General features: G+C 32.2%; 1 protein-coding gene across 1 annotated transcript in view; it reads right to left on the bottom strand.

Annotated features, from left to right (window-relative positions):
- LOC129223311 (probable ATP-dependent DNA helicase HFM1) overlaps nucleotides 1–21,772 on the bottom strand; it is a 120,561-nt gene that overhangs the window by 80,418 nt on the left and 18,371 nt on the right. The window contains exons 5-10 of the mRNA XM_054857877.1: nucleotides 16,892–17,033; nucleotides 10,367–10,518; nucleotides 9,394–9,474; nucleotides 7,385–7,549; nucleotides 4,193–4,239; nucleotides 3,937–4,090 (exon numbers count right to left, since the gene is read on the bottom strand). Coding sequence (XP_054713852.1) covers nucleotides 3,937–4,090; nucleotides 4,193–4,239; nucleotides 7,385–7,549; nucleotides 9,394–9,474; nucleotides 10,367–10,518; nucleotides 16,892–17,033 — 741 coding nt within the window. The remainder of the gene's footprint in view (nucleotides 1–3,936; nucleotides 4,091–4,192; nucleotides 4,240–7,384; nucleotides 7,550–9,393; nucleotides 9,475–10,366; nucleotides 10,519–16,891; nucleotides 17,034–21,772) is intronic.

Genomic DNA, 21,772 nt, shown 5'->3' with positions numbered 1-21,772 from the left:
TAGGTTCTAATTTGTTAAATTAATTGTCAATTATTATAAGTGTTATAGTTTAATGTATAGCTTGTTTAGCCTATATTTTCATTCATGTACTTGCCCAAATGGTTTTCAATCCAAAATAGTGAATTTAGACACATTTTCAGCACCCCAGTGACAGCTGTACTATTTGTATTTAATGTTCGTTTTTTTTTCCTTTTCTTTTCTCTCATCAGAAAAGGACATTCGCTTTTCTCTTCATTTTCATTGAACTATTCAAAAAAGATAAAGTCATGATTTTTTTTAAAGATTTTGGAAGATGTGTTGTTATTATATAAAGTCCTCCCAAAACTGGGGGGCCTTGCCCCTATGCCCCCCTATAAATCCACCCATGCCCTTCTGAACTATTCAAAAAAGAAAAAAAATATTTTTTTTTATTTTAATTTTTGGAAGATGTGTTGTTACTACATAAAGTCCTCCCAAAACTGGGGGGGGGCATTGCCCCCCTCTGCCCCCCATAAATCCGCCCATGTAAGAAAAATTAAATATTGTTAAAAAAGCACAAGATTTCTAGGATTTGCTGAACTTCAAGTCGTTTGCGGCACCCCTAGAAATTGTCCAAATGAAGAGAAATTTTACACAGCCTGCTTTATTATTCATTGGAACAAGATAAGAGGTTGGGAGCAATAAAATTTTAACTTTCGAAAAATACCCTATAGCTAAGGGCCACCCTAATATATACTCATTGCAAAACATAATTCCAGAGATTATATAATTTTCCAACAATGAATTTGAAACACATAATAATAGTAAATAATTAAAGTCATAAAAAATGTATTTTTATTTTCATATCAAATACAAAGAATTTCTCTATGTGTTCAAAAGTTTTGGGCAGTTTAAGAAAGTAGGAGGCATGAATAGTCTTTTATAATAATACAAAAAAAAAAATCCTATTAGAAATCTTCACGCGATTAAGATTTTGTATTTTGTAATGATATTACTATCAGAATGTTTAAAAAACTAAACTTAAATAAAAACTTATGACACTTAAAATACAATTGTTTCAAAGAATGAGCAAGTGTCTATCCCTCAGCAGAATATTTTGGGCAATTTATTCCTCTGACAACAGTTTGACTCCTCCGTCTCGGCATATAGTTACTTCAGCAGTAAGAACTGCATGAGTCAAGAAACTGTTTTCAAATGAAAATTAAAATAGCATGAAATTCAAAATGAAAATTTCATCCACCTTCTGGGGAAATTTCAAGAAAATTTCTTGCACTTTTGCGCCCTTCTTTTGTTCTTTTGTGCTGTTTCCAAAAAAAAAAAAAAAAGTGAAAAAGCAACTCCATTATTTCCCAGTTCTTTAAAATAATATTAAACATTATTATTTTTTCTCCTTGTTGTCAAATCTCTAATTTTTCTCTATTTAAATGTTTCAAAGGCGAACTGAAGATATAAAAACAACTTTTCAAACTCCTTCATGGCTATGTCATGAAAAGTATTCTTGATAATGACTTCACAATGCAAACTTCAAATTGGTAAACTTAACAAAAACTTCCCTAAGTATTTCTCTAAGAGAAAAGTTGTTTTCATTTGAAGAACTGCTCCAATAATGTCCTAACTGTTAAGAAGATAAAGGGAACAACTAGAAAAGCAAACGTTAATAGAGAAATTTTCGTCTTTGCCACGTAATAGAAATTAATACTACTATTTCTTAAATTTATTTTGTTTACTTTCCTAATTGTTGTGGGTATCTAAGTTTTCATAATTAAATAAAATTTTTAGAAAACATAAAATTTTCAAATTTTCAGTTCTTTTTCCGTATTTTTACTAATAATAAAGCTGAAAGCCTCTCTGTCTGAATATCTGGATCTCTTTCGGTCTGGATGTCTGTCTGTCAAGATCCCCGGAGGTCCCATACATGGGCAAGTTACCTCAGTGACAGGAACAAGGGACCTTCGGGGAGTGATGTCTGTCAAGATTTCTGTGGCGCGCATAGCGCCTAGACCGTTCAACAGATTTTCATGAAATTTGGCACAAAACTACTTTGTAGCATGGGGTGTGCACCACGAAGCGGTTTTTTCGAAAATTCGATTTTACTCTTTTTCTATTTCAATTTTAAGAACAATTAACGGAGCAAATTATCATACTGTGGACGAGTAAATTACCAAATTATCATAACGTAGAACCATAAAATGGGCACTTTAATGAACATAGCAAATTGGCGAGAATTTTATCATCCATTATTTGTAAATATACAGGCGAACCAAATGACCTTTTCATTTTCTACTACGGGCAAAGTCGTGCGGGTACCACTAGTTGGATAATGAAGTAAAATCTCATTTATTCAAATCTTCAAATTTATTCTAGATCAGGCGTCTCCAACCTATGGACTGAAGGCCAAATCTGACTTGCAAGTAAATTTTTCTCGGCCTGCCAAAAGCTTAAAAACTGATTTTTTTTTATTATAATTTGATAATATATTTCCTTTTAAGCATTAAAAAAAAAAACTAAGTTCAGAAAATCTCAAAGACCACTACAGAGCATGAGGATAGTCAGAAAAAGGTCCAGAGGAAAGTCTCCGAATTTCATTCTCCCTAAAATCACCAAATATAGTTCAAAATTGCATTTTTAAGACTTTTATCAAAATTAATATAAAAAAATGTATGTAGAAGAGCTTCTTTTTGTCTTTTATCCCTCATTTGACCCAAAATAGCTTAAAATGGAGTTTTGAAGATTTTAATTTCAAACGATTTCCAGGGAGAGCAACAATCTCCTACCCGAATATCACAACATAATATATAGCTTAAAAAATTGCATTTTTGAAACTCTCAATATCAAAAAAATTCTGACATGAATTCTGACATCATCAAAGCTGTTTAGAAATGTGTTTTTAGGGCTTCCAAAGAGAGCATCTGAACCCTCGATTTGAGGACAGAAGCAAGCACAAAGGAAACCATTGAAACTGAAAGAATTTTTGATTATTGGCCCGCCTCATCTCCAAAAAATTACATTTGAGTAAAAAATGTTGGAAACCCCTCTTCCACATCATCAACTATTGAGGATAAAAGCACAGATTGGCTCATTAAGAGCAACGAGATACAATCAGAAGTTTATTCACATGTTCATTGCATTTTTTTTACATACGACATGAACAACTTTCAAGCTATTTTTATGACCTTGTTTGGAAGTAATGCATGATCATCAAAGTAGTACAGAGTAAAAAATGAAACACAGTATAACTTCAATTTAACGATAACCAATTGAACGATATTCTCAATTTAATGATGCATTTCACGGCTCTGGATTTGACTGCATTAAATGTCTACGCTCCTTGATTTGATGATACCCTTGATTTAACGATAACTTTTTCCAACCCCTTGACAGTCACTAAAGTAGGGGTTAGAATGTATTTTTATATTTATTAAACCATAAACTTCCTCGTCATTTTTCATATTAGCTCATCCAACATGCTTTCAGAGTCTTATGTTTAACAGAAAGGAATTTATTTAATCTGAAATTATCACTTTTATTAAAATACTAGTGATACACGCACAACTTTGCCCGTAATAGAAAAATTAAAAGTCTTTCGGTTCGCCTGTATATTTACAAATAATGTATGGTGAATTTTCTCGCCAATTGGCGTGTACCCATGTTACGGTTCCATGTTATGATAATTTCGTATCTTGCCAATTGGCTTGCGCCCATGTTACGGTTCACATTATGATAATTTCGTAATTTACTCGTCCATCTTATGATAATTTTGTTCTTAAAATTGGAATAGAAAAAGAATCACATCGAATTTTCCAAAAATTGCTTTGAAATGCACACCCCTATGCTACAAACTAACTTTGTGCCAAATTTCATTAAAATCCGCCAGACGGTCTAGGCGCTATACACGTAACAGAGATCCTGACAGACAGAGAGATTTTCAACTTTATTATTAGTAAAGATAGCACTTACAACTAAAGTTGGCTTCCTTTCAGAATAAGTATGGATAACATTTGCCAGTTTGTAACTCAACATGAGGTCAAATCGGAACTCCGAGAAATTCTCCGCACATGGATAACCAATCACAACTTTCTTCAGTTCCACCGGTCTCAAATTTTCATTTAATCTATAATCAAGTACATAGAATACAAGGACATTAATTAATAAACAAATGTAAAAAGAGGGACAGTAACAAAGAAGCAAAGCTGCAAACTGAGTTGAAACATACTTGTATGAAATCCCTTTCAATTTTGATGTGCTTAACCACTCAACAGCCTATAAAATGTATGCAATTGCATCACACTTTAAAATGATTTGACATATAAATGCACACAAGCATATATGTATGCTGCTGTGGGAGGGTAAATCGCAGTATCTGCAAAATTAAGTTTTTGAAATATTTGAAGAAATTGTTGTGGGTTCCATATACTAACGATAAAAAAAAGTTGAAATTCTATTTTTTTTTTTTTTTTTTTTTTTTTTGTGCTTTTTTTTTAGCGGAAACCAAATAAGTAAGCTTATACAATAAAGCCAAAGTACAATGATAAAATTGCAAAAAAAATTTAAAAAATATATTGCTTGGCAGATATTGCACCCTACTTTCCCACAGCATTATATTTCAATGAACAATATAAAAGAAAAATTGGAGCAAAAATGTCTTTGAAAAATGATAAATGACATTAATGTGTATTTCAAAACACAACACACTCTTGCGTGGATGCCACCATTTTGATCATAAATGCTTCCAGGCGCAATTTCTGAACAGAAAAACTTTTTGCTGTTGCTATAAGAAACTTGTATGATCAGCTTCAGAATTTATTAGTTTCAGCTTACTAAATCAATAACAGAATTTGTACTGCGCTATTCTTTTTGTTTCATTCTATATGAAACACCCTGTGGATAAGCACTGAAATTGCACCCTTCTCAATCAATGGAAGCACGGTGATTCTAATATAAATTATATTATAATAATGAGTCTCAAAGGTTTTAGAACACATTTGTTTTTTTTTTTAAATTCATTTTATTGCAACAAGAGCCAAGATTCAAACTTATGAATGCCTCGGGTCTTATATGGTGTCATTTTAATGCATTTATGCATTTCAAGTTACGAAAAGTAATTTAGAGAGAAAGAGAGGGAGAATTAAAAATATGCACTAGTTTCATTCGTCATGGGATAATTTATTATCTTATTATTATTGCCATTTTTCATGTAATTATGAAAATGATCAAACATTCTAGTGAAGAAGGCTATAAAAATTCTCAGACTAAAATTTAATAACAAAATTTTAAATGAGCATAAGCATCCAGTTTTATCTTTTGATCTTTATATGGATCCTTGCAAAAAAAAGGGGGGGGGGGGAATGTATTTTTCAGTTGTAAAACACAAAACCATTCAGGGACATTCTTAAAATTCCAGTCTCGATTTAAAGATAGCAGTTTCAATTTAAATTTGTAAGCAATATTTCATTACTGTCAATGTTCAACAGTAAAAAAATTTCTTGTTACATTAAAATAAAGCTGTTTTTCTTCAAATATGTTGATTTAAAAAAAAGTTAATTTAAGGCAAAAGGTATTCCATAAATTTAGAGACAACTTCCATGGAATAATAACAATATGAAACAATAACTTTTCAAAAAACAATCTGCACTTGTAGATAATCAAAACTTTATTCTAAAAAATTTCAGTGACTAGATTGGTGAAAAAAGATGAAAGGGAAACAACACAGATACCACTACTGAAAGCAAGGAGTACCATTGAATGCAAGTTAAAATGTAATAAATTTAATTGTCTAATTCGATAAATTTTAATTAATTTGATTAATTATCCTTCATGTAGTTGAACTTTTAAAGCAAGAATTGTCAAGTTCATGCAGATGTGTGCTTAATTTTGTTATTCATGGCGCTGTTTCAAGAAATCTTAACACGTTTCCCTTGGAATGAGCAAAATTTCCGATGATCATGTACATTTTAGTTCGGCCGTTCTAAGCTTTTTTTTTTTTTTTTAATCCACGTAGCTGATTTGTAATGCAGGATATGAGTTTCAGTTTGACAATCCTTTAAAATTGGACATTTGGGGAATTTTGAGTAGTTCACTTTGTGAGATCTACCACAGTATTACTGCAAGTGGAAGTGTTTTTGTAGCAGTTATAGTTACTGGATGTGGAAATGCTCGTGTCACAATCAATGCGTTTCCCAACTGTTTACTCCTGACACTTGTCCTTATATTTTATGTCCTTTTATGATTTCATGGTATTTAATGATGATGAATACAAGAGCAAGATCAATGGTGCTACAATAAAGCATTGCAACTAACTAACAATTCAATTCAAACAGTTTCGGGAACATCGGCATAGGCGTGTGCACAGGGGTCACAGGGGTACTCTGCCGTGCTAAGCACAAAAATAGTATCTACACTTTTCATCAAAATTGAGTTAGGGTCACCAGGTGGTTCTTTGTCACACATGTCACCTAAATACTATGTTGTATGGTCATTTGTCAATAAGAAATATTTTTTTTAAAAAATCTGAAAAAGTTGCATCTGAATCAAATAAATGGAGGTGCAAAACTTCAAACGGCAATTTTTCATTTTGAGCTTAGCTGCAGATACGACTTTTGCGCTTAGCTCATCAGTACTGTATAACCTCCATTAGCACAAACAAAAGTTAATACAAAAATAGCTATCATCTTACGTTTTAGTACTCATTAACTGCATACCTCATACACTTTGAAAATGCTTTCTTACTGACAATTTTTAAAACCTTTCCTTGCACGAGCAAGTGTGGAACCCTCCCTCCGCGTTAATTTAAACTTCCTGGTACAGTGGTACACAGTGGCGTAGCTAGACCCGACTTTCGGGGGGGGGGGGTTACTTCTTTTATATATATATATATATATATATATATATATATATATGTATAATCGCTTGGAATTTTTTCCTTTTCTTCTTTTTTTTTTCTTTCACTTCTCTCTTCTTTTTCTCTTTTTTTTTGAGACTAACTTTTCGGGGGGGGGGGGGGGGGTTTGTCCCCAAAACCCCCCCCTTAGCTACGCCCCTGGTGGTACACCTTTTCTCAAACTCTGCGAGCACCTATGTTTGGGGATACAACTTATTCATACATTGAGTTGCGTCTAAATTGGAAAAAAACCTTTGAAAACATGCTTCAGGGCGATTCTCGAAAACAAGCCCGTGTGTAACGATAAGTTTTTTATTTTCTCCAGCTAACCAAATTCTTCCAAAATAATGCTGTTGGGGAATAATACATGCTTTAATATACTATCAAAGCATAACAGTTAATCTCATATATAATCAATAGCTACTTGAACAAAATGAAAAACTTAGCGTTACGCATGGGACATTTTTTCAAGAATTACCCTTCAAATTAATTCAAATAAATACAAAGGGAAACGAATGCATAACTTACATCCTCTGCATTGGGAAATGTAGCAGAAACTGCCACGAATCTCAGTGGAACTTGAGAGACCTTCTTCACCAGTGATTCACACTCCAATACGGACTGTATCGTCTTCATGCGGCTGAGTGCGGCTTCCATTGTGGCTCCTCGTTGCTCTTCATTGAGAAGGTGAATCTGTGCGGAATTTCAATTGAAATTTTTGACACCTTGCGTCAGTGGTCTTAAAACTTCGGCGACTAACACAACCCTCGGAGATAGACTCCGAAATTTATATTGGCTAAATCCAGACACCTTCATAATATTGAGAGGCAATGTGAAGAAAGAGCAAGTTTTGATCACCCTTAGCAGAAAAACATTTGTTACTTTTTACAGGGTTTGTACTAAATTCCAGAAATAAAATGAAGGAGTTTTGAAGGAGTAAAATGAGATTTTGAAGGAGTACTTTTGGGCTGTCCTTAAATGATGTCACACTATTTTCAACATATTCGATCGACTTTATCCTCTGTCACAAAGTGTCACACTTACCTTACTCCTCCCCCTTGTCACATGTCAAATTTTTCATAAATATATTGTCATAATAGCTGCATGATGTCACTTTTTATCACCTTCTCACCTCCCACCTTGTCACAACTTTATAAACCTCTCTCCCCCGGCATGATATCACTTGTGGATGACCCTTTTTACATTGTCAAAACTGAATTTACCAAACAACTGTTCTTTTAACACAATCATATCTACTTATGTATTTTTAAATGTTAAAATAATAATTATATAAACTGACTTCTGCTGCTGAGAGTGGTTGAAGGAAATCAATAATCATAAAACTACATTTACTTCACTTATGAAATGTCTTATCCATGTAAAAATATTTTCACCTTCAACATTTATGACTTTCATAATCAATTTGTAGGTCACATTTTTATGAAAAAAATAAATGTACAAAATTACTACACATTAAAATCGCCCGAATAACTTTGCTCTTCTGACAAAGTTAAGTTGTCGATAAAAGTATTTTAAGTTACTGTCATATAGTAAGATAATTTAGTCTTGAACTAAAAAAGAAGGCATTTTGAAAGAGATAAAACTAAAATGATGGAGTTTGAAGGGCCCTTCAAAAAATTTTCCTAATTGAAGGAGTATTGGAGGAGTTTTGAAGGAGTGTACAAACCTTGTTTTTAAATTTCAGAAAACTTTATATAATTTTAAAAAACAGTTCATTTGTGTTTTGCTCAAAATTATGCGTTATAAATCAAAGTTTCAAGACAAGAACAAATAAAATAGAATTTTTAATACAGTTCAGTATTAAGATAAAAATTTATCAATACCTCTTTGCTCTAAAGTGCCATTATCTAAGAAGTAACTCTTTATGCCATTATACCACAGCAAATTATACCAACAACATATTTTCTCTTTGAAAAGGGTTTTTGAAAACTTAGAAACATGTGTAATTCACAGTGTTTTCCTAGCCTAAGTTACTATATGCTTGATGGGCATTAGTGTAAACCATAAACATAATAAGAAAGCACCAAATAATATAAACCTTATTGATTATAATAGTATTAAACAAAAATAAAACAATATTAAAGTAGTAATTATGAAAACATATACAGTAAAGTCCGGATTATCCGCAGAATAGAGTGGCACGGTAACTGTGGATAAGTCAAAACCGCGGACATCTCAAATAATAAGTAAAAAATAATACTTAGTGTATACGATAGCTAAAAACTATTAATAACACTCTCACATGCATTTAAATTATAACTAAACATGTTGCTACATTGCATTTACTAACATTGAATATAAAAAATATATATGAAATCTAAAAGCAAACAATAAAACAATCATAAATTTTAAAAAAGATTGTGAAAAGACCCACGGATAAACCAACCTCCGATAATTGGGAGTTTACTGTTCTACGATTTTTGAATATAGTCTACAAATCCAGTTTTTTATCCGGAGATCTGGCAGTAGCTCAGCAGTTTGTTTTACATAAAAAATAGAGATTCAAAAATAATTACCTCATCAATGAGCATCAATTTAACCATCAGAACAAGGCTTCTGTTATTTCTCCACAATCTCGTCATGCTGTCCCACTTTTCCTACAGAATGTATAAAAAATTTCAGAGCTATCAAAAGGATTTTTATTTACACTGCATAACCATCAAAAAACTTAAAAGGAAAAAAAACATCAATACAAAATTGCATTATTTCATACTGAAAATACAACTTCAAATTATTTGTTGACTCACTGGAATTTTTTTTTTTTTTTTTCAAAAAGTACGCTTTAAATGCATGCATCTGTGATATACCATAATTTAAAATGTTAAAGCCGCAATACTTGTATTGAGTCTCATGCAATTCAAGATTTTTTTGCGGGGAAGGGGGAGGGGGATCTTCAAGTTTGGTTGATAATTAAAATGTATTCTTTCTATAGATTTTGTAATGAAAACAAGAAACATTATTTACAAAAGGTTGAAATTTTAAGATTCCTTTACACATTGAGAAGAGTGATGAATAACTTAATCCCCTTTTTTGTTGCAGCATATAACTTTCATTTGAATCTATGGAGTCCAACGATCTAACTATAAATATTTAAAAGTACTTAACCTACCTAAGTCCTCAGCATTTTTTTAAAATTTACATATTATAGTGAACATATAAACAACAAACAAATATGTAAAATTATCAAGTCACTTTAATACAAGGAAACAGTAGTCTTGATTCAAAGGTGGGAATAAGTATCTTTATGGTTTATACCTAACATTATTATATCGGAACTCTTCCATCAGTGTTGATCACATATTTAGGGAATACTAAGAGGTCGGGGAAAACTAAGCAATGAATTTTAAAAGGACATTGAACCATGATTTTGACGAGGAGAGGGGTTAAATGACGTTTGTTACTAAGTCCCAAATGTTAAAGGAATAATCAGGATAGTGACTTTACACATTAATTATCTTATGCATACTTTATGTGTTTAAAAAGACTCACTGGTGTGGTCAAAATGATGGAATACTTCTGAAGCTCAAAATAGTCCTCGGTTTCAGTGTCCCCAGTGAGCTGGATGCAGTTGGCTCCTAGTGGTTGGAATTTTTTCTTCCAGTCTTCATATCTTTCATTGCAGAGAGATTTGATAGGTGCCACTGAAATCAGAATGGACAGACATTGCAATATTTATAGAGCAGTTTAGTGGTATATGTAAGATGTTTTATTTTTATGTGCAATACATTTATATCAGACTGAATGTGAATACTGATTTCTTATACAACAAAAAGAGATATAACAGTTTATGTTATGAATTCTTAGAAAGTATACCTCAAATAAATTTCAGAACAAAGAAACTTTAAACTAAAGTATAAAAAAATATCTAAATTAAACCTAAAGACTATTTCTCTATGTTTGGCTTGCACTAAAAAAGCATGAAACAAAATGAGTATGTAATTTCTTGATTACAACACTCAAAAATTGCAGTTACCTTAATATACGTTGAATCTAATGCAGCCAATAAACTTAAAATTAAAAATTTGAGAGAAGAAATAGGTGGTATACAGCTTGGTATAAATAGTGTTAAAAATTCTGTAAATAATAATTATTTTTATGATTAATTTTTTCTAACCTAGCTAAATTTCGCATTTATTCCATTATCTTTCATCTAAAACTGCCTTAGTAACATAACCTGTAAATAGTTTCTTGTAATGAATATACAACCCCCTTACATTCAAATGAAGTATATGATCCCTCCATTTCTAAAGGATAAGATTTGTGAATGAAATAAAAAGAAAATATGAGAAAGTTGTAGAATTTTGTCAAACTTTCCAAAGCAGTATAAATGCCGTGTGGCATTTGAATCGTTGGATTGAGTTGGTTTTTGCTTGTGAATCGTATCAGCTGTGCACTGGAGAGCATGTATTTAGCTCTGTGTGTATTAGCCTTTGTGCTGTGTTTTTGCGTATTTTGATGTAAATACGTGTGTGATCGTTGAGTTTACGGTGTTAATTGATATTTGCTTAATTGCTGATGATTGATTTAGCAATTGTAACATTTCCTGTAGTTACAATTGCTACATAGCTGTAAATAAATCTCCTGTGCTTTTCTCAAAAACTGTCCTCATTCAAAGAATTTCTTGAAGTGGGTGAACTCATAACAATAGATTTTACCACACGGCTTACATTAATTCTCCTCTCAATTTTCAATTTCAATGTTATTGGATGCTTTAGAATTAACCAATTTATGTATAACCAGGGGTGATTGTGAGTTCATCAAAAAATACCTGAAAGTTTCAAAGCGAGGGGGGGGGGGGGGTAATATTTGGCCCCTATTACTTAAGTGCACTTTTGCCATAGTATTAAATAGTTCTGAGTCAAAATATTGTGTATACATTTGATTAAATTTTTAATGGGTTACAAAGTTACTTTTGAGCTGGTGTTATACAAATTATCTTGACATTTGTCCATCTTAAGGGATAGGTGTCCATTTTAAGGCTCTTGCAGGTATATTTGATGAGTATTATATAATTTTTAAAAAAATGCGGAGGTAGGGAGATAAAAGCACAAAAAAAAAATATATATATATATATATATATATATAATTCCGGTATTTTCGGACATAAAAATACCGGAAATACGTCCGAAAATACCGGAAATTCGGTAAAATACCAGAACAAAATCACCCCTGTGTATAACAATATTAAGACTAACTGCAATTTTTGAATGTTGTACCTAATCAAGAAATCACCTACTTATTTTATTTCATACTTTTTAGTGCAAACCAGGGTTACCAGAGTTAAGAACAGTAAATACAAGACAGGCTTATAGGAGTGAAAAGAGGGGAGGAGAGGAGGTGAGACGTCTATTCATGATAAATGTGAAAAATTCAAACGCAACAAAGTATTAAACCTCACAAAATGTCACCTATCAAAGTATAAAAATCATCTTCATTGCTATTGACGGCGCATGCGCAGAGACATATTTCCAACATTAGTTGTCAAGGAGCAAAAATTCGGTTACTCATGGTTTGCCGCTAAAGAAAAAAAAACATACAAACCAAATCAAAAGGAAAATTTTAGCGTTTGCTGCGCTGCCATATAATTTTCTTATTGCTCATTATTTCACATCTTTTGTTTTACTTTATTTTTTTCCTTTAAAGTAATGTCTCATTCTGTAAAATATTGTTATCAGCTAGAATACAGGACTTTAGCTGTCTCGTATAGAAATTCCCCGGGACGCGGGACAGTTTTTCAAAATACGGGACTGTCCCTAGAAATCTGTCTGGAGCATCTGGCAACCCTGGTGCAAACCAAGCTTATAGAAATAGTTTTGAGATTAAAAAATATTTTTTTATATTTTATTTAACTTTCTTTTTCTATTTTACAGCACTGTATAAGCACCGTAGTAACAGGTCTCATAATCATTACTTTTCACATCACCATATCAATTAATGTAGATCCTTAAGATCACCTCATTATCTTCATTAAAAAGAAAAAATCCTACATAAAGTGGCTACAACTACTAATGAAAAAAAATGGCTTAACCCCTTAACAATCGAATAATTTTCAAGAAAACGGTCATAAAGGGTCTATTTTTTTAATTAAGAAAATTATATAAAAATAAGTGTATGTACAACATGTGCATTCAATTTTTCATTTTCAATATTTTTTAGATTAAAATTTAAAAAAAAATTAAAATTTTATGAAAAGTCAACAAGCAAGCCCAAGCAGGCAGCGAAAATTTAAGAAATACGTCTTTTAAACATTAAAAAAGAATTTTATTAATCTTTTGTGAAATATAAGTAAAGATAAGTAAATTTTTCTTGTGTGGTAAATTTCAAAGCTTGAGATACAGAGGCTAAAGTCACACTCTGGTTAGTACAGGAAAATCCCTCTAATGTGGACACGAATGGGATAATGTTTTTTTGTCCGTAATAAAGGGATGTCCGCAGAAGAGGGGTTTAATAAAGTTATTTGCCTTGGAACCGGGGAATTAAAAATTGTCCGCATAAGAGGGGTGTCCGCCTTTCAGGGGTGTCTGTTAGGAGGGGTTTTACTATAGTACCAAAATTCCTTCCTACATCTCTGCAATTACAGTTAAAATCCGCATGAAGTTTAAAATTGACTGGTGCTTCCATCTAGTGTATAAAAAGAGAAATAAAATGTATTCCAAAGAAATGAATTTATTTTAATCGTTTCGTTGGGTTAATATTGCACACCCCAGCACGCAATATCACGGGCACGAGAAATGAAGATCGAAATCCCAGCTCAACATATTCACGGGAGCGAGAAGGAAGGGGTTAAAAGTCAATTGAGCAATAGCTAAAATTTGAATTTTCAAGTCTTCTGTACACCACTTTATACCCTAGACAAAAACCAACTGAAGTTACATCACATTACATGCAGTTCTTGACTCAAAAATTATTTCTGCTACAAAGTGCATTACGAACTTCAATCGGAATTGCAAAATGTAAACAATATACAGTGGCTCCCAAAAGTGTTCGTACACCTACGACTTTCAATGAAATAAGTCCTTATCCATTGGTTAAAATTAATATTTCGGAATAGGTATTTTATTATAAGATCTATGATCTATTTTTAACAAAACTACATGAAAACGTTTAATAAAACATTAAAATTTAATTTTTTAAAAATCAAAAGCCAAAAAGTGCCGGAAATTTCTTCTTACAAAAGTCTTTGTACACTTTGAAAAAATGTCAAAAAATTAGTAAATAATCTTTTTACCAAGTTATTATTTAGTAGGATAGCATGCAGTAACAACAACAGCTTTTAAACGTCTGGGAATAGATTTCATTGTTTTTTTTTCTTTTTTTGTGAAATTTCTGAGTAAGTGTTCAGTCGCACTACGAGTCTTACTGTCTCTAGTTCGCTTTTTGTTTCAATGGTGTATTTCCGTAACCTAGCCACCAGATATCTCCAAATATGTTCCATTAAGTTTAAATCTGGCGATTGAGGGGCTATTTCTAAGCTTAAGGACAAATTTTGGGGCACCAAATGCGAACGTGTGCTTTTTATTGTTATCTTGATAAAAAACAAAGTTGTTTCCGATTACCAAATTTTGGGGTAATAGTTTTAAATTGCTTTTTAAAATATTTAAATGAACAGCATAATTCATTATTTCATCAAAAAATTCCAAATTTACAAGTCTTGATGCTGAGATGCACCCTCACACAAGAACACCTTCACCGTCCTGATTAACCGATCCAACTAAGTTCTTAAGATTAAATTCCTCATTTTTTTCTTTCATTTACAATTATACAACAATTTAACCCAAAATATTGAATTTATTTTTGTCTATAAGTAAGACGTTGTTCCAAAACGTTTTGAGCTTATTTATCATTGATTTTACGACGGAAAGTGTAAGCTTACTGTTTTTAGCACAAACAAGAAAATTTCTGCGGGAAGAGGTCCCATTTAATCTAGCTAATCAGAGAACTTGGCGAACAATTTTAGGTTAAAATTAAACGTAAAATGTTTCATTCAATTCTTCAGAAACTTTTTTAGTTCTGAAATGTGTATTTTTCATATTTTTTTTAACTGTAAACCTCCGATCACACTTTGTTAACTTTGCCAGTTGACCTTTTCTTACCTTGTTTTTGATCCGATTCTTGTCTTTAAAGCATTTTATCAAGCCCTTCACTATAGAATGGCATACCTGCCAACCTCCGAGAAAAAAAATACGGAAGTTTTTTTTTTTATCCACAAGATTTTAACGCAAAATAAAATCAAACAGGACCCCTATCCTCTTTTCATTTAACAATATATTAGTTATGAATTTCAAATCAATTGAACTTACTTTCGTTTAGTAAATATTACTTTTATTGCTTTCTATAAAAGTTTAGAAATAACATTTGGTACTCATTTTAAAAACAGAACAAAGCACAAACAGCTCGAACTGAGAGAACGAGAAGATAATCGGTGCCGAAATTGTGCCCCTAGTTGCCAGGCGTGACACTTGCTTTGATTGGATCCCGATGAAGTCATGCGCTGTATCATTCCGTAACTTCATAATCTTGCCTCACTTCTTCACGTGCCATTCTCCTACGGCAAACTTTCCTTAGCTACTTGGCCTAAAACGTTCCACAAAAGAATCGTTAGTGCCAAAATTGGCGAGATACAATTTTTTTCCTACAAAACGTGAAAAATCCGGAAGATTTTGCTCATAACCGGAAAAACGGAAAAGGACACAAAAATCCGTAAAACTTCCGGGAAATCCGGAAGGCTTGGCAGGTATGGAATGGTATAAATTAACCAATTTAGAGACATTTCAAATCAATTTACGGCTACTGTGAGGGAAAAAATCAAATTTTGAATCGTGTTCGTTGTTTTTTACGCATACCTGCCATTTTAAAATAATACCTAAGTTGAATATTAGGGAATAAATACACAAAAAATTAAAGTCAAATGACTTTACAGTATCATTACAATGCAAAAATAATTAAAAAACCACATATGATAATTTTAATTATGAATTTATTCGAAACTATTTCAGTGTACGATGACTTTTGTGGCGTATTTTTTCTCTGTCTCTTCCTTTTTTGACAAATTTCAAAAATAAAATCTGACAATATTCTGAAAAAAACTACTGGGTTTTATTCAGAATGGCATAGGAATGGTGTGAAAAAAAATTGGACTTCATATTCGAATTCAGTTTTGCGTTATTTTGGTTTTACTAAAAAATTTCAAGGTGTAAGAACACTTTTGAGAACCACTGTAGGTGAACGAGCCGAGTAGAAAAAGTTCCAATCAATGTGAGACTTTCTAATCTTCTGTAAAAATGCAAGGTAAAACAAAGAAAATTTTAGGATATTTAGGACAAAAGTTAAAACATTAGAAATTTCAGGGCAAGTCTTTTAAAAACTAGGAATTATAGGAAAATTAGGACAACTACAACACTTAAATAAGATGGACAATGCATTAAAATGCACAAATTTTCATGGATAAGCGCTATGCCTATATGCTCTAATACCGTTGTGTGAATAATACTGCCGTAGGCAGGTAAACAACATCTACAGAAATGAGTTTTTGATAGTTTTGGATCTGCCTACCCACAGACCTTTGCGGGGGAGGGGGGCATAGCCTAAAGAACCCAAGAAACTAAAAAAAAAAACTAGCACTAAGACTTATTAATGTTATAAATATACACTGTTGGTCTTTGGGGTTACATCACACTACATGCAGATGTAGTGCCCTACAGATTTTGTTGCAGGGAGGTGTGGGGGGGGGGCAAAATTTATAGATCTCGGCCTGGTTTTTGAGATATTTGAAGAAACGTGTTTTGCATTCAATAATAACAATAGAAAAGGCTGGAATTCGAAATTTTCCATGTTGTTTTGTCAGTAGAAACTAAACAAGCAATCTTGTACAATAAAGCAAAAAATGGAAAAATTTGCCGTTACTGCCCTTGACTTGCCCCATGGCAGAAAGTAATATTTGAAATATTCCACTACAAATGGATCATCAAGAAAACCAGATGAAAATACAGCACCCATGTATGAAAAACTACTTACTATACACTATCTTGTACTTCAAAGGAGTATGAGATGGTTCACACATCAACATCAGCAACCTCACAATGCAGAGCTCAAAGATGACCGTCTTGCCAGAACCTGTAGGTGCACACACCACCAAGGGCTTGTCTGTGTATAGCGCCTAGAATGCACAAGACAAATTTACAAATAAAATTACACCTTCCAATGATAAAAGAGTTACAGTCACTTAACTTAAACCATATACGGCCAACTTTGTACTACTTTTTTTTTTTGTATATTTGACTTTGAAGGAAATTTGTAGAGGGCACTTCACTCTGCTGGTAAGGTTTATATCATGTGTTGTGAAACTTAAAGAGACTCCATTTGTGATGATTTTATGGAATATTTTGCAAAGCAGTTCAATTTTGTGTATAAAAATCCCGAAAAAATGAAAACCACTTATCTACGTCTGTGTGTGTATTTTGATCATTTAAATAAGGAAGTGTAATAACAGTAATTTTTTTAAATAAAACATTATAAAAATCATTTTGTACTTTAAGCAAAAATATAACTTGAGTTTCCCATATTCATTCTTTTCATTAAAACATTAAAATAACAAAATATAATTAAAATAGAATACTTTGGATATTATTAAAATAATAATAATATAAAAAAAAAACAATGCACATAGTGAAAAAAAATTCTCTTAACAATCTAAAAGTAAAAGAAGAAGATAGCTTTTTCAGTTTACTGCAAGTCTTCTTTAGCGTAAGAAATCCCATAGAGATGTTTCCTGCAACTTTAGACATAAGCATTTGTGCAATAGGGAAGTTGCAACCTATTAAATGTTCATATTTTGGCTATTGCATATTGTTATTTTACCCTCAAAACTAAAAAATTCACCATCGCCGAATTTTAAAACACCGTGGTTGATTTTTAATGAATTTTTAAAAATCCACGCGCAAAAGTGCGCTCTTCTGAAACGTCACGAGCTTGCGTCACAGGGGGAACGGGCAGCCTTCCGCCGAAGATCCCTTGTTTTCGCTAGGGACATTTTGAGCGCGCTGATATTTTTATTTTTTAGAAATTCAATAATCCTTTTGAACACACTATGGAGGCCGGATTCGTTAAAGCACAATCTAAATAATCTTCCTCAAATAATATCAATGGTGATATTCGAATATTTCCGAGAGGATGAGAGGTTTAATATTCCAGAAACGCGAGGAGATAAGCCTTTTACGTTTCATCTTCGAAGTCGAATGCACGTTCTTCGATTTCTCCCATGACATGGGAACCGGTTCGCTAGCGTTTCTCTCCTATCGGACGTCACTTCCTATGCCATCTGACGTCACAGACGCTTGAACTTTAAAAATTAATTTTAAAAAAAACTACTTATCGTATCGCAAAAATTTTTTCACCTATGATGTTCATACATGTTACTCTATCATATAAAAATAAAATTGAAAAATCGAAAACTTCCCTATTGCTTGTTTAAGGAATTTTGGCAAGAAATGAGGAAAAAAACAACTTATTCAAAGAGTTTGACAATTTTTGAAGGGAAACTCTGCAAAATGAGGAACAGTTGCCAATCCTGTAATATTTATTTTCAACTTTTCATTTTTCAAAATAGGTTGGTGTAATATAGTTTAGCCTTGCCTATTTAATTATTTCATCAAATGTTACTTTTAATATAATTGTAAGTGAACGTGACTTTAGGTTTTTAAAAATATTGTCAGAACGACTTAAGATGATTTAAATGTTGTAACGAAAAGCTGGTTCCCAAATTCAACTAAAATAAAATACATATTAAACGTGAAGGAGTCGCAATACATTATATGACATGGTGGCAGCTGAAAACGAACCTATATTCAGCAATCTTGACATAATAAAGGTTAGTAGTTATATAATATAATAAAAGGTCAGTTAATAGATATTTTCTGGCTATTGTGAAACTAAGTGTTTAATGCTTGATTAAAGATTAGTATACCTTAAAAATGGAGTTGAAAGCACCTTCAAGTATGAAATTATCCGGCAATTTGTCCGAGAATTGGAGTAAATTTAAGCAACGTTTTATGCTTTATTTGGAGGCATCCGATAAAATAAGGAAGCCAGATAAAATGAAAGTAGCTTTATTATTAGGAATAATGGGCGAAGAATGCATAGACATATTTAATAGCTTCAAACTTAGTGAAGCAATTGGAAATAATTTCAACGAAGTTTTAAATGCTTTCGACCATTATTTTCAGCCAAGGACAAATACTGTGATTGCACATTATAAATTCTTTAATAGCAGGCAGAAAGAAGGTGAATCTGTTGACTCATTTGTCACAAATCTGAAAAATTTATCGAAAGACTGTTGCTTTGAGAACCAAGAGGACAGTTTAATTCGAGATTTATTAGTTATCGGTATACGAGATTCCGCGACGAAAGAAAAATTGCTCATGGAAACCGAGCTAACTTTGGGAAAAGCTATAGAGTATTGTAGGGCAAAAGAAGCCAGTACTAAACAAATTCAGATTATGAGTGAACATTTGGACTGTAATCCGAAAGATATAGATGCTGTTAAGGATAAAAATAAACACGGGGAAGTTTTTAATAGACATAAAGGAAATAATGACAGCCATCGCAAGATGGAAAAAAGTTGTTCCAAATGTAAAACGGTTCATGATTACAGAGCATATGGAAAAAAATGCTATAATTGTTCTCTTTTGAACCATTTTTCCGTTGCATGTAAAATGAAGAAAAAGAAAAAGAAGAAAATAAATGAACTTAACAGTAATGATAATTTTTCGGCATCAAATGAAGACGAAGACAATTCAGTTAAACTAGATTCAGTAAAATGTCAAATTAATACTTTAAAGTCAGAATGGAGAGAAAATGTTTGCATAAATAATAAAGAAGTATCTCTCAAAATTGACACTGGAGCCGAGGTTAATGTCTTGCCTTTCAAGATCTTTAAAGATGTGAAGAAAAATGAGAGTTTAGAAAAAACAGGGAGAAAGTTAACATCATACACGGGGCATAAACTGAAAGTTATAGGAAACACTAAACTTATGTGTAAATTTAAAAATAAATCAGAATTGATTGAATTTTTTATTGTTGACCAAGAGTCAAGTGCTTTATTAGGAATTGAAGCTTGTGAAAAAATGGGATTTGTTAACAGAAACTCATCAGTTACTGTTGATTCTGTGCTTGGTATGGATATTGTTAAAGATTTCCACGATGTGTTTACTGGAAAGTTGGGTAAATTACCATATGTTTATAAGATCAAGCTTGATGCGAGAGCTGAACCCAAAATTTCAGCTCTGAGAATAATTCCATATTCACTAAAATTGAAAGTGAAGCGTGAACTCGATAAAATGGTAGACCAAGGTGTCATAGAAAAGGTTGTTGAACCGACTGATTGGGCACATCCTATAGTGATAGTTCAGAAACCAAATAATCAAATTAGAATTTGCATGGATCCTAGGATGTTAAATAAATACGTTAAACGAGAACACTATCCTATTCCTACACAACAGAGCTCATTTTCTCAGATTGAAGGAGAAGTCTTTACAGTTCTGGATGCATCTTCAGCATTTTTACAGATACCCTTAGATGAAGAAAGTTCAAATTTATGTCAGGGTTTCCGCTACGGTCGCATTTTTCGCATAATGCGAAAACACTATCCGAATTGCGAAAATAAAGCAATGCATTTTTGCTTTTTTGCTCAAATAAAAAATAAATTAATTTAAAAAAAAAGGAAGAAATCTATGATCCTAGAAAGGAAGCATGTATGGCGATAATCAACTTAATCTTCTTTAAATCTTAGTTAAGATGCTTAAACTACAATTAAGTTCAATAACTATTAGTCTTATCTAACATTATGTCCCCCCAAAAACTGCTTTATTAGGAGGAGGAGACTACATCGTTCTAAACATCAATCGTGTTTTCTTTTTTTATTTTATGTTTTAAAAAAATAGCTGTTGTACTTATTTCTTCAAAGATGTCACAGATGAAATATGAATTTTATTTTCAACTGGAGATGAAACATACTGAGGCATATATAAATATATGAGAATGTGTAACATTTTAGCATTTTGCTAACATTTTCCCCTCAATTTTAGCTTTTATGCTAAAGAACTTTTGAACGCAGCTTAAACCCTGATTTATGTACAATTGCCACTCCATTTGGGAGGTTTAGGTTTCGTAGATTACCTTATGGCTTATCGAGCGCCCCTGAAGTATATCAAAATACGATAGAATCTATTTTTAGAGATTTAGAGGGTATACTTGTCTATATTGATGATATCTTAGTTTTTGGTAAAACTGAAGAGGAACATGATAGACGACTCAAAGCAGTTTTAAACAGAGCCAAAGAAGCTGGTTTGAAACTCTCCCAAGAGAAAAGTCAAATTAAACAAAAGTCTGTGAAATATTTAGGATATAACTCAACTAATGAAGGAGTTTCAGTTCATGACGATAAAATTAAAGCTATTGTTGATTTCAAAGCACCTACTAATAAAACAGAATTGCAGAGATTTTTAGGAATGATTACATACCTAGGAAAATTCATCGAAAATCTCTCAGACAGAACAGGAATATTGAGAAAACTACTGAGTAAGAAGAGTGAATTTGCTTGGACTAGTAATGAACAAAAAGTGTTTGAAAATTTGAAGAAATGTGTATCCATTGCACCGGTTTTAGCGTACTATAATCCTGATTTAAAATCTACTGTCTCTGTTGATGCTAGCCAATACGGCTTAGGAGCAGTTTTACTACAAGGAGACCACCCAGTTTGCTATGCATCGTGTGCACTTAATGACACTCAGCAAAGATACAGCCAAATAGAGAAAGAACTTTTAGCTGTTGTGAATGGTTGTAAAAAATTTCACTACTTTATATATGGTACTGATACAGTTGTGGAGACAGATCACAAGC

The sequence above is a fragment of the Uloborus diversus genome, chromosome 5, assembly GCF_026930045.1.
Source record: "Uloborus diversus isolate 005 chromosome 5, Udiv.v.3.1, whole genome shotgun sequence".
In the NCBI taxonomy this organism is placed as follows: domain Eukaryota; kingdom Metazoa; phylum Arthropoda; class Arachnida; order Araneae; family Uloboridae; genus Uloborus; species Uloborus diversus.
The sequence above is the reverse complement of the archived record's forward strand: the minus strand, read 5'-3'. Positions and strand labels throughout refer to the sequence as shown.